At 45.0% G+C, this 14,305-nt stretch overlaps 3 protein-coding genes across 3 annotated transcripts; all 3 read left to right on the top strand.

The window, feature by feature from the left end:
• Positions 1-205: 205 nt before the first annotated feature.
• On the top strand, positions 206-748 carry ATNIH1004_000570 (uncharacterized protein; the record flags this gene model as incomplete). Its single annotated transcript, XM_033565278.1, has 1 exon — positions 206-748. The coding sequence occupies one exon, from the start codon at positions 206-208 to the stop codon at positions 746-748; it is 543 nt and encodes a 180-aa protein (XP_033431035.1).
• A 5,102-nt stretch (positions 749-5,850) lies between these two features.
• On the top strand, positions 5,851-9,038 carry ATNIH1004_000569 (uncharacterized protein; the record flags this gene model as incomplete). The annotated part of the gene is made up of 6 exons (XM_033565277.1): positions 5,851-5,952; positions 6,037-7,494; positions 7,543-8,285; positions 8,319-8,601; positions 8,690-8,894; positions 8,959-9,038. 6 exons carry the CDS (start codon positions 5,851-5,853, stop codon positions 9,036-9,038), a joined length of 2,871 nt encoding a protein of 956 aa, XP_033431034.1.
• Positions 9,039-10,597: 1,559 nt separating this feature from the next.
• Positions 10,598-11,331, top strand: ATNIH1004_000568 (cytochrome b561 domain-containing protein; the record flags this gene model as incomplete). Its single annotated transcript, XM_033565276.1, has 2 exons — positions 10,598-11,207; positions 11,321-11,331. 2 exons carry the CDS (start codon positions 10,598-10,600, stop codon positions 11,329-11,331), a joined length of 621 nt encoding a protein of 206 aa, XP_033431033.1.
• Between the last annotated feature and the right edge of the window lie 2,974 nt (positions 11,332-14,305).

The following is a 14,305-nucleotide window of genomic DNA, read 5'->3' as shown; positions in this document are numbered from 1 at the left end:
ACGGAGTCTCGCATTTAATTCAGTCTTTTATAGGCGGACATATCGGCATTATCTAAGCACTGAACTATATGTATAAATACTTTGATTGACATGCGAGGAGGCGTGGTTATCTTATTCAGAGCCTATACAAACGCCGACTTCACAAGCAGAATCTAGTAACCTTTTTGCACAGAATTACACACAAACAAAGTCCTATCTCTCAATAATGTATTCATTTTTAATTGCAGTGCTGGGTCTGATAGCAACATCATCGCTCGCGGCTCCCAAGGTACTTGCTCAGTCGGGGAGCAGTGCTTGGGAGGCCATGAACAAAATGAAAATGGACCCTAAGGGATATTTTCATATCGCTAACGACGGAGTGGCACGATCGTATGATGGGAACGATATTGTTATCGATTATGTTCCCTTGTCCAACGACCAACTTATGCAACTGCTCTCGAACCTACCAGAGCCATGGCAGAAGGAACTGGATCATTTACACTCTATATTTGACGGCGTCGACGGACTTCAAGTTGTGGATGAGAATCAGTTGCTCAACCCTCCTGCTTGGCTTCGGCGTATCGTGGATCGTGAGGCACCTCGTTCTCGAAACCCTAAGCGCGATGTCGAATCTCTCCTAGAGGCCAGAGACTGGTACTGCGTGGGCCAACCTTGCACCGACTCTAGCGCTTGCCAAATGCTTGGCTGCTCAGGTTGTGCATATGTTGATGAAATCATGCCGGGAGGAGGAGGGGTTTGCCGTCCCTAGTCAAAAGCAGAGGTGTCAGATCTGCGCAAGCTGTCTAAACGACCTGCACAAAAGGTAGACGCTGGATCTTGGGGGTGTGAAAGGTTAAATATATCATATTGTCAAGATTGAAATGGGGTATATGCTTCAAGGCCGCTTATATTGTGGATATCTTTGATAATTCACAGCTATACAACACACTTAATATAACATAAAAGAAATGTCTCCCAAGTTCTGTTTAGACCTCGGCAGGTCCCATGGAACTAGCACAAAGTCAGTCCCAGGCCCCAGGTTCCATGGTCCCATGGACTGTCAGGTGCTGAACCGGTAGAATCTATAGGAAAAGTTATGTACAAATAGGAATTGTTGAAGAAGGGAATAAGAGGAAAATGAGCAGTAAACAAACAAGGTGGAAAGTCACGTGGCATGGATCGAGGGCCAATGTGCCAAAGGGGCCAGCAGGGCCAAAAGGGCCAGTAGGGACAGTAGGGACAGTAGGGACAGTAGGGGCAATAGGGACAACAGGGACAATAGGGACATTGGCTCGAGAGGTCAAATGGCTCCAGCCCTTTACATGGACACCTTATTTCTGCCTGATTTTGTATATTCACCTAAAAATGATGAATAAATTGCTAAGTAATTATATTAACTTACTGTTTTTTACAACTGATTTGGTTATTTTATAGATCAAACTTCCACTCATACTCCTCAGGAAATTTTAAGAAATACGCCCGTACCCTGAATCCGGAAAGTAAAGACTCCAGCGAGAGTATATAGTGTGAACCACCTGTAATAAGAGAACGTCTATGATAAGAATATATATTTCTCTGTTGGTTATCCCACAGCAGTAGCAAATACACCACCCGCAGCCACGCAATGCTTTTAAGTGTGTATACACACTAAATATTAGGGAGCCTTTATGTGGATGTACAATTAACCCGTTGGGAAAGGGGTTTATAGTACGCACGTGTGAGGCATTTTCCTCTCTGTATTAGTGTTGAATTATTTAGGGGGTCTGAAGTGATTGTATTCAGAAGGATTTTCTGCCCAACCCCTCTATGAGAGATATTGGGTATATATTTCACATGATGTCCCAATCTGGACTAGTTTATTCTGATAATTAGCTGTATTAGGTCTAGTATCGGCTTCCCCTCACCACGCCCAAGGGATGTCTCCACCTATTGACTACACTCTCAAAACTATTATACAATAATACAATCAAGAGTTTCATCATATCACAAACAGATCACTTAAATCATGTCTTGCATAGTAAGAGTATTCCTCACAGCTTGCATCTGTACGATACTAACACCGCAAAAGAAAGATGAAGAGGCATCGCAGACCTGGCCATCCCTCAAACACTCACCATCGCTCCAAGGCATCACCCACCTTGCGAGCGATGGAGTGTACCGCAGTTTTAGCTCGAGTGGCGAGGTAGTAGATTATAAGCAATTGAGCCTGGCAGAAATTACAGCGATGCTGGAATTCTTTGGAAAACATATTGACTCAGAGTCTTCCGAGAAGGCTAAGAAGAAATTTCATGGTGTGGATGGCAGAAATGTGACTGATTTGGACCAACTGCTTCATCCAGGACCAGAACTGCGTCCATTTAAGATTCAAGAAGTAAAGATCACACAATTTTACTACTTCCTTCTATCCGTCCGTCTCGCCCTTGTTTCTATGTCCATTTAGTAGCCGACTAAGCCCGCTGCGTAATTTCGGCTGAGGACGATCCTATCTGCTACAGCAGAGCCAGGGCCAGTATAAGTGGTGCCGTACACATTCAGGCTTATTACTGCTACGTAGTACATGATTTAAAAGCAATAAAGCTTATATTGCTAATTTGACCCTTCGCTGTAATGTAATATAGACTTGGGGCTAAGTCAATTATGTGCCGCTATGCTACATTAATTCTGTGCCTTAATTATATGCTGCTATGTGTCAGATAGGGTCTGCTAATCCTGCCTTAGATAGAGATCTTAAGGTATTCTTTATTTTTCTTTAATTTAACCAGGGTGAAAAATTATTAGCCCCTTCTCTAGCTCCAACACCTTAAGGCCCCAAGTCCCGAAACTTTCTCCCCTTCTGGGTTCGGATCATATCAGGCCGGCCCGTCGCGGCCCAGACAAAATGTAAGAGGCACCCTTATCCTGTGAATGCAATAGGTATCCATGAAATGGGGGTTGGATTGATTTGCGAGTATCCAAGCACGTCGTTATGGCTGCAGTAAGAAATAGCAAAAGTGGAAAGATCTCATGACACTGCTCCTGGACTGACAAGGAGATTGGATCCAGATGATAGAAGATGTGGTTATGGCCGCAGCACGGAATTTACGTGGAAGTTGAAGATATGGTGTATAGCTGGTGTATAGCTATCGACTTGGCAAGCATGCGGGGTTTTTAACCCCTGAGACTTCCCCCTTTTCCTGTAACTATTCGGCCAAGATACTGCTCAATCTACGACTTGTCTCCTTTCAAATGCTATCTTTTCCCTGAATCCATAACAAAATTTATTGACTCTCTTGACTAATTTACATGAAGGCATTTTCGGGAGGTCGGTATTTGGTAAGCGGTAATCTCGACAGTTCTTCAGATAGAAAAGGATGCCCTTGAGCTTGTCTCCCATGAGACTTATTTACCTCTAATTTCTGGAAGCGATATTGCCTTTAGTATAAGATTAACTGCAAGATATCCACCGCTCACTACCCCCAGACCGACAGATAGAGATTTTGATTAAACATTTAAAAAAATATCTCAGAGCCTTTATTAATTTTGCTTAAAATAACTGGGCCAATTTTATCCCTAACACGCAGTTCGCGGCTAATAACTATATATCTAAAGCAACTGGTGTGACGGCCAAGCAATTTGATGAAATTGGTGCTATCTCAACGAAAATTTCTTGCGTAGGGAGGAGGAAGAAAGGTGGTGAGGGGGCGGTGCAGAGAAGTAAATAAAACTAGATACAAACAATGCAAACAGACCATGTGCACCGTCACAGAGCCCACTTGCCACTTTGATGCGTGCTTACCTCCTTGCATGAGATGAATCGACTTCTCGTCGAGCATAGTGTCGCCCGTACACCAAATGAAATAGCTAATAATTATGAGAGAGAAAGGGAGCAACTGCGTCGCATGTGTGAGCTTCAAGTATTCTAATGTGTATTTGGTGCCTGCAGACTATTATAGTTGAACGGGACACATATTTTTTTTTTTTTTTTTTAAATATACAGTCAGTTGCTTACTGTAAAGGTTAGCTTCTCTGTGTCTCTTTTCATGTCAATTTGGTCGGAAGCTCCTTAAACAGAATGCTAAAGCTCCTTTCACTACTATAACACATTAATAATATAATTTTAGGAATAAAATTTCATATCTTATTACATAACCTATGGATTTGCTACACTACTATTTAATATATGATAGCCGCTCTAACAGGTTACTTAATCTCTACCCATGCTGACCTAACTGATCTGCGAAGCTTAGCATGGGTAGGTGGGGGCCCAAGCTTTTTTTACCCATGTTTTTACCCACACCAAGCTGAGGAGGATTGCTCTATTGCTTAGTTATTATATAGATAAAGATCTAACTAATGACTAGTTATCCGGGCGCCAGGCCTCGTCTAATATCACGACAAGTATGCATCGCTTCAGATAATGGGCGCTAAATCAGGCAAGGTAAATTGTTTCGCAGGGTCAGAATAAATTTCAAAGTTTAATTGTTGATAAATCACAGGGACAAGACCACACAGACATTTATTCAACAACACAAACTACATACATTAAAGATTGTTTGCCAGTTCATCTAAGTTAATAAACGATAGTAGTAAATCCCAGCCAGAATGCATGTAACACATGTACTCGCTCTTAATTCTGTCTCTTCTTTTTAGGTCTCCAAAGACGCCACCGCGCATGGCCCGATGTGCCTCTAATTGTTTATCCATGACCGGAAATCCATTTTTATTTCTTTTGAAGAGATGGAACCTTCCCTGTGGGCCTGTATAGTTTATAAAAATTCAACAGACTCCTCCATTTTCGAAGACTTCATTGAAGGGGCACTGCATCATTGTGGGAAATGGCCGGAGCTGAAGTTCGTTCATGTTATGGATAATGCCACCTTTCATTGCTCAGAAAGAGTTGAACAATTGTGTTTGCAAGTAAAGATTAAGCTAATATATTTCCTCCTACTCACCAGGTCTGGACCCTAATGAAGAGCTCTTCGCTGGGACTAAAGCTTTTACTTGGCAGTATTGGCGCTCCAACGAGGACAATTTGTCATGGGCTGAACCCATAGAACCTACAAGATAGGTTATGTACAAGAAGGAATCGTTGAATAAGGGAAGAAAGGAAGAGGAAACAAGCGGTAAACAAACAAGGTGGGAAGTCACGTGACATGGATCGAGGGCCAATGGGCCAAAAGGGTCAGTAGGGACAGTAGGGACAATAAGGACAATAGGGACAACGGGGACAATAGGGACAATAGGGACAACGGGGACAATAGGGACAATAGGGACAACGGGGACAGTAGGGACAACAGGGATAATAGGGACATTGGCCCGAGAGGTCAAACGGGCTCTAGCCCTTTACACAATTTTGACCAAAGCTTCGATATGTTCCTTGAGTGGTGTGTTAATACTGTGGGCAAAAGAAGACACAGTACAGAGTGACATTTTCGGAACTCAGATCACCGCTCTCTGGCCCACAGTCTTCCTCTGGCACGCATCTCGAGCCATCCGTCAGTCCCTTATCACCATCGCTTTCCGATGCCTGCAACGTGCGGATTAACTAATTTCCGATCCAGCTAATTATATCCATGTTCTACGGAGATTGCTTCACTGCTTGGACGCGGTCATACTGGACATTCTCTCCTGAGTCCTGACATTAGCTTGGCCAAAGTTACTCAAACAAACATTTTACAATTGAGGGTATCTCAACATGATTTTAGGAAATGTCCCGGGACTCACCATAACTCGACGATAATGGACCCTTGTGATTACAGATGCAATGTTGCTTTTTGGGATGCGGGGTAGCTGGCTGACGTGGTTAGTGGATTTTATATATTGCCTAAAGGCTGATCTCAACTTGGGCTCGGATCTAGATATAAGCATGATTTCAGACTCTGCACTAATATCATGACTCCAACAGCATCCTTTGCCGGCCATAATGCTGGATTCCAGGTTGGTCAAAACACTGGTCAGATCCACAATTACTTCAACCAGACCGATGATTCGAAGGTTAGTGAGTTGTTTAAAGTCCCTGAAAAGGTCAAGAAATAATTTATTTAATAGCAAGGATTGACATTTTCTCTCGAACCTTAGGCCACTAATCCTGAGCTTGATAAGAAGCGAATCGAAGAAGAAAAGGGTGGCCTTCTTCAAGACTCATACCGCTGGGTGCTCAACCATGAAGATTTTCAAAGGTGGAGGGATGTTCCTGACGGTCAGTTGCTGTGGATCAAGGGTGATCCTGGAAAGGGCAAGACAATGTTGATCTGCGGGATTATTGATGAGCTTTCTAAGACCATCGAAGACAATATCAATATTGCCTACTTTTTCTGCCAAGCCAACAACAGTCGAATCAACAGTGCTACAGCAGTTCTGCGAGGACTTATTTATATGCTCGGGAAGCAACAGCCTTCACTTTACACCTATATTCCTACAAGGTTCCTTGACAACGAGAATGGGTGGTTCGAACTCTGTGACGTTTTTCGGGATATACTCAAGGATTCGGCCATTAGAAGCACTTACCTAATAATTGACGCACTCGATGAGTGCACAATCGATCAAGAAAGGCTTCTTAGATTTCTTAAAGAACACTCATCAAGTCATCCACGGGTGAAATGGATTGTGTCGAGCCGTAACTGGCCAAGCATTGAGAAATATCTCGACAGTACAACCGGAATCAGACTTCAGCTTGAGCTCAATGAACACAATTTATCTGCTGCTGTTGACCTCTTTGTCAAGTACAAAGTGGATGAATTATCGAAGAGGAACAAATACCGTATGGAAAAAAGAAAGATTGTTAAGGATCACTTAACAGCAAATGCAAAAGGGACCTTTCTCTGGGTAGCCTTGGTTTGCAAGCAATTAGAAAATGTTCCAGAAAGACATCTACAGAAAAAGCTCAAAGAATTTCCTCCCGGGCTCGATGAGTTCTATCAGCGAATGTTCTGTATTATTAGTAGCCTAAATGATGACGCTGAGCTTTGCATGTCTTTACTTGGAATTATCACGACTGTCTATCGACCGATTACATTAGACGAGTTACTGTCCTATCTCAAATCACAAGACGAAATCACTGGCGATGGTGAGCTGCAGGATATTGTAAGGCTTTGTGGCTCTTTTCTCGTTCTTCGAGAACGCACAATCTCCTTGGTGCATCAGTCCGCTCAAGACTTTCTCCTAAATCGGGTATCTCAAAAAATTTATCCTAATGGAGCCCAAGAGATACACTATTCTATCTTCTCGCAGTCTTTGCAAGCCCTTCACACAACATTGCGACGCGATATATACAACCTCGGTGATCCCGCATTTCCTATGAGTCAGGTTAAACCGCCAGACCCGGACCCTCTAGCTACAGTGCGATATGCATGTGTATACTGGGTAGATCATCTTTATAACTATTTTCGGAGCAAGGAGAATGAACCACTTGAGGATGCTACTTTGCTTGAAGATTTCTTATGTCAGGACTTGGTTTATTGGCTTGAAGCTCTTAGCCTGTCGAGAAGCCTATCAGAAGGAGCTGTGTTGATGCTGAAGCTTGAAGGGTTGTTAAAGGTCGGTATCCTCAAATACCCATATGGAACTACTCTAACTTAACTATAGACAAGAACACAGAATAAACAGTTAACTGACAGGGTTCAAGATGCATACCGATTCATTCTCTATCATAAAGCAATGATAGAGAAATATCCACTCCAAGTACACAGTTCAGCATTAGTCTTTAGCCCTCGGAGCAGCATAACAAGGAATCAATATGAGCAACCAGACTGGATAATTGGTATAGCAAATCTTGAAGAAAGCTGGGGTGCTTGCCTGCAGACCCTCGAGGGCCATAATGGTTCGGTCAACTCTGTAGTCTTCTCGCCTGACTCCCAGCGGCTCGCCTCTGCCTCCAGCGACGAGACCGTCAAGGTGTGGGATACCAGCAGCGGGCAGTGCCTGCACACCCTGGAGGGTTATAATAGTTCGGTCAACTCTGTAGTCTTCTCGCCTGACTCCCAGCAGCTCACCTCTACCTCCTTCGACGAGACCGTTAAGGTGTGGGATGCCAGCAGCGGGCAGTGCCTGCACACCCTGGAGGGTCATAATGGTTTGGTTAGCTCTGTAGTCTTCTCGCCTGACTCCCAGCGGCTCGCCTCTGCCTCCGTCGACGAGACCGTCAAGGTGTGGGATTCCAGCAGCGGGCAGTGCCTGAACACCCTGGAGGGTCATAATGGTTCGGTTATTTCTGTAGTTTTCTCGCCTGACTCCCAGTGGCTCGCCTCTGCCTCCGGCGACGAGACGGTTAAGGTGTGGGATACCAGCAGCGGGCAGTGCCTGCACACCCTGGAGGGTCATAATGGTTGGTTAGCTCTGTAGTCTTCTCGCCTGACTCCCAGGGCTCGCCTCTGCCTCCGCGACGAGACGTCAAGGTTGGGATACCAGCACGGGCAGTGCCTGCACACCCTGGAGGGTCATAATGGTTGGGTCAGCTCTGTAGTCTTCTCGCCTAACTCCCAGCGGCTCGCCTCTGCCTCCTTCGACAAGACCGTCAAGGTGTGGGATTCCAGCAGCGGGCAGTGCCTGAACACCCTGGAGGGTCATAATGGTTCGGTTATTTCTGTAGTTTTCTCGCCTGACTCCCAGTGGCTCGCCTCTGCCTCCGGCGACGAGACGGTCAAGGTGTGGGATACCAGCAGCGGGCAGTGCCTGCACACCCTGGAGGGTCATAATGGTTGTCAGCTCTGTAGTCTTCTCGCCTGACTCCCAGCGGCTCGCCTCTGCCTCCAGCGACCAGACTGTTAAGGTGTGGGATGCCAGCAGCGGGCAGTGCCTGCACATCCTCGAAGGTCATAATGGTTCAGTCTACTCTGTGGTCTTCTCTCCTGACTCACAGCAGCTCGCCTCTGCCTCCTACGACGAGACTGCTAAGGTGTGGGATTCCAGCAGCGGGCAATGCCTGCACACCCTCGACGGTAGTGGCATCATATCTATAAAATTTGACGTCATGAACTCATACCTTGAAACTAATAGAGGCAGGATCAGATTATCTTTACATTCAGGATCGATACCCTCTGAAGCAGATCCTGAAGCACTGTGTTCTCAAGGGATTGGTATAAGCTCTGATAGCACTTGGATCACATGGAATTCAGCGAATCTGCTGCGGTTGCCATCAGTATACGAAATATCGACCTACGCCGTGGCACAGTCATGTGTTTGTATAGGTAATGCATCGGGACGAGTCCTTATACTTAACTTTAACTGTGAGAAGCTTGTCCTTGCTGGAAAGTAATATATATATATATATATATACGAATTACACATTACACTGTGTAAAGAATTTTCCTTACATATTCTCCCCTCTTTTATCTTCCGATCTCCTTACAAAAGGAGGGTATGGGATCAAGGTGATGTTTATACCAACAGTTATTACCACCGCACCATTGGCACGATAAGAACAGGATATATTACCAGATTCCGAGATGCTCAGTCTGCCGAGGTGGCCTGGAACAACACCGAGTGGTTACATAGCAGACCTGGGAAACGACAATAAAGTAGTAAAACCTCGATTTGGTATTATAGTTTACTGAGTCCCGACGGAAGACTTCGACCTGGAAGGGAATAATAAACAAGGAATGGAGAAAATCATGGACAAAAATAAACTTACTAAAAGAGGTTTGCAGGTTGAGGATATCGCATGGCTGAAGAAGAAAGATAGGACTGGGCAGAGCTGGTTCAATGGGTATCTGGCTGAATTTACCAGAGGCAGCAGAATGGATCATTAACAATGGACTTTTTAGTAGGCTAAAGATATACTCTATTAGGAGTGTTGAACCATACTGTACCGAGTTGACCAGAAGCAGTGCCGTTGTTGCCAGCAATTTGGACACTTGTCCTAGTCGTGCAAGGAGCGAGTAAAATGCGGATATTGGGCGGGCGAACACGACTAGTGCTATTGTTTCCCAGGAATAAGACCTAGATGCTCAGACTGCAATGGTAAACAACCTACAGGGGACCGGACGTGCGAGGCGCCTCTAAACCCCAGATTATCCCAATAATATCGAACCTCCGAATCCTACAATTAAACATTATGAAATCCAGTGTGACGGCCAAACAATTTGATGAAATTGGTGCTATCTCAACGAGAATTTCATGCGTAGGGAGGAGAAAGAAAGGTGGTGAGGGGGCGGTGCGGAGAAGTAAATAAAACTAGATACAAACAATCCAAACAGACCATGTGCACCGTCACATCCAGGGCCGGGATAGAAGCCCTAATCAACGACTACCAAAGCCAGAATCTGGATATACTTCTAATTTAGGAGCCACTGATAACCGCACATCGCACCTATATTAACCATAGCGCATAGCGACTCTATCGACTAATATACACCGATAAATTAACTCGATCCCGCAGTCTCTATAAACAGGAGGGTTTCTACATCGTCACATCACCAACTGCGACCATCTGGATGTCGTGGCCATTAAGATCTGGACACCAGAAATCTAATACCTTATTTTTTTGACATATATCCAACTAATAGCACTTTACCAAGAGGTCGAAGCCACCAGCACCCAAAAAGTCCTAGATAAAATCCAAGCGACCATCCAGCAATATTTAAGAAAATAATCGGACAACCAAACTTAACTTAGCGGGTGATTTTAACCGCCACCACCCTGCATGGAGCCATCGCCCGGTATATCACCGTTTTGCGGAACATGCGGAAGACAACTGGCAGAGAAACAGGGACCTAGCATGGCGCTGGCAGCGCACGGAGTTATCTTAAGCATCGCCTTTGTCGCCCTCTTCCCCTGCTTCGCCATTTCAATCCACATCTCGTACGCCAAGACAGTCCCACGGATCCACTCTCCGCTCCAACTTGTCAGTGTCGCTTTTGCCAATACCGGAGTGGGACTAGGAATTTATTTTGGTGTCACCGCGAATAAAATAGGCTCGTGCCATTCAATCATCGGTCTGTTAGTCATGGGCTTCCTCACCTTGTTTCAACTGCTTATGGGCCTGGTTCAGCATATTCATTTCCAGAGGACAGGCGGGAAGAGTCTCTTTACGTATATGCATCGTTGGCTGGGGAGGTTGATAATTGTCCTGGGGATCGTGAACGGAGGAATTGGGTTTTTGGCCACCAAAGATCAGGGTGATGCTGCACCGGCAGGGGCTATTGTTGTGTACTCGGTTGTTGCGGGTGTGGTTGGTGTGGCGTATACCCTTGTTGAGGTCATTCTTCCAGTTCGATCCAAAGCCCACGATGCGCAGAAGGGGTTTTCACCGAGTAAGCTAGCAATGGGATTAAGCTCACAAAGTGTTGATATTAATGGCCACGATATAACTAAACAATCACGCTCTATAATAACCTGTCTGAGATTAGTCTTAACATTAATGTAGCCGTGACCTAACCTAGTGTAAGCCAACATTTGTTTTATTATAATTAAGAAGTGCTCGCAGAGTATGCCCCCTATTAAACTGTCCAGCAGCGTAACTGAACTCGTTTATCTTAGCCAAGAAGATTTGCACGGCTTGGAACAAAAGTTAGATAGAATGAAATATATACAATCCTCAGGATAACAGTGCTCCACCAGCTGTTAATATCTCAGACCGATAACCACAAAAATCCTATTAGCCGGAAGGCTTGGCTGCATATTAAACTACTCGAACATGAATCTGCCAAACCTACGACTTGACACGGTTCCCAGGTTGCACCGTGGATTATTTATAGAGCTTGCTTGTGTAGATGTGTTGCCTTAAGAGGGGGCAAGTGTGATTCCAATATAATATATATTAGTGCTTATTATACCCGTAAGTTTCAGACTTTGTTGCAAGAGCACAGCTAAGTAATAGAGCACAGTGTATCTCTGAACAGACAAATTATTTAAATCCAACCTTCCTCTCTTAAATAAACTCTGGGTCAGTCAGTTCCTTACCAAAATCAAAGATGTCAGAACCTATTCCACAGAACATAATTGATCAAGAGTTTCAAAAGATCAAAGATCTTAGAGAAGTGAGCCTAAATAATGATATAAAATTATATCTTTGAATCTCAGGAATCCTTTAAAACGCAGCCCACATTAAACCCACGGGGCCTCTGGCAAACGACCCTCCTACATTGGGCAGCGGCAGCAGACTGCACCAATATTGTGCAATACCTTGTGAAAAACGGTGCCAATGTTAATATAAAAGACAAAAATAAAAGAAAACCTCTATTCTAGGCTGCCGAGAATTGTGCATTTCAAACTGTGGTTACCTTGGTGCAGAATAGTACAGATGTTAATGCCGAAGATAAAAGCTGGGGGACGCATTTGTTAACATTGATCGAAGCCGGTTCAACAAATACTCTGTCTAAAAAGCAGGATTACTTGAAAATCATTGGATACCTCGAAGAAATGGGAGCACAATACGAGCTCAAGCATTCGTGGTGGGAAAGAACAGTTTGGGCTATTTAGGAGGAAATGCTAAACCTATGGCAGTTGCACCGATTTTGTCGATTGCGTCGATTTTTTAGAGTTAGAAGGGCTTAGATTACTCTCGGTGAAGGTTGCTGAGGTGGTAATAGTGGTGGATTATACCCTGACCTTCTGCTGGTCTCCTACACTAACCCGTGCGGTATTTCCATACAATAGCATATTATTGTACATTATATAGCATACAATATTGCAAGCTAGCTATTATGGTCCCTAATATTAAGATCTGAGGCAGTCTTAGAGCATAGTACCGTCAAAACAACTAACCGCACAAAGAAATATTTTATTGCATACTTGTGGCAGGCTGCATACGCAGTATGTACAGGCATATACAAACAGCTTAGCTGGAATAAAGTACCACGTGCAACCTCACTATAATAGGTCTTTTAATACAGCCTGTGTACCTCAAATACGACGCTGTCCTCCTGGTGCAGTGGTTTTCTCAGTTAAAGTTTCCGGGCTGGGTGGGCCATAACACATATGTCACTGCCAAATCAAACCAAGCTCTTTTTTTCAAAAAAGAAGTCCACAGGACCAGAGCCGCCGGTTGGGTTGTATCTGATATCGGGGGATTTACGGGGGTATGTTCGACATAGACTTAGTAGTACCAGACGGAGACCGAAGGAGTATATACTTCACAAGAGATGAACTTGCAGGATATGTAATTCTCTTGACTTTGTTCCACTTGATGAGATCTCTATGTGTATATGGGAATAGACTAGGGATCTACACTTTGCAGTGATTGGACGATTTTGATTATATCTTAGCATTTGATCAGAGTGCAGGCGTTTTTCTGGATAGTGAATGGTTGGTATACAGTCGACGACGCAAATTTCTCTAGTATTTCTCACCCAACGCTTGTTGGTAAAGCTTTCAATATCTCCTATCATGTGCCAGCATATCTGTATATGTGGAGCTTATGGCTTATATCTCTGGTACTTTACATAGACGTTGGATATTTTCTACGCTCGTTGCAGCATCATCGCCAACTTGCACACTGCAAACGCATTACCGAAGCCAGGGGGAATGTCTCGCAGATCTAGCACTGTGCAAGGACCGTTCTATTTAACAGAGCCATACCCCTCCGCTACGCGCAACCGGCCAGAGCCAGGCGATTTACCAGCCCGAACAGTAAGCCCGCCTGCTCAAGGAGATATTCTCTTCTCCCCTGCCAACGGCCGACCTCAGCGAGCGGATTCGAATACCGTCCTATTGCACTCCTTAACAACATTGAAAAGGTTATGGAGACCGTTATCGCTAACCGCATGGGATTCCTTACCGAGCACTGCCTGCTCCCCGACAATCATTTCGGTGGCCAGCGCGGTCAGGGGACTGAAACAGCACTGCACACAGTTACGGAAATCGTTCTTTCTACATGGAAGCAAGGCCTCATCGCCAAACTCTCTTCCTTAACATCTCTGGGACCTTCGACAACGTTTCCCACGCACGGCTGCTACAGAATCTGCGCAAGCGCAGGGTCCCTGAAGCGATCGTTCGGTGGATTGCCTCCTTCCTGCGTGATAGATATACGGCGCTCGCGCTCCCTGAGTACGCCGCGGGAGAACATGTCCACCGGCATCGCTTAAGATCCCCTTCGTTCCCCATTCTTTATCTGCTTTAAACCCTGATTTAATGGGTGACGGTAGCACCTGCAATAGCGGTTACATCGACGACACCACGATGCTTGCAGTGCGTCCTTCTGAAGAGAACTGCGGTTGTCTCGAAAGAAGTGTCCAGTCCTGCCTCCAGTGGGCCCAAAACGCACGCCTTAGTCTTTGCCCCGGAGAAATTCGCTTTAGTCCACTTTAATTGTCCAGATGCACGCGATTCCTCCACCCCTGAGACCGATAATATGATTCCTAGGCCAGGCGTCCAAGTCAACGACACTGTGCGTCGTCCCCAGTAGGAGGCA

The sequence above is a fragment of the Aspergillus tanneri genome (assembly GCF_003426965.1).
Source record: "Aspergillus tanneri strain NIH1004 chromosome Unknown AapTan_2_pilon_pilon_pilon, whole genome shotgun sequence".
Lineage (NCBI taxonomy): Eukaryota > Fungi > Ascomycota > Eurotiomycetes > Eurotiales > Aspergillaceae > Aspergillus > Aspergillus tanneri.
This window is presented reverse-complemented; position numbering and strand designations above follow the sequence as displayed.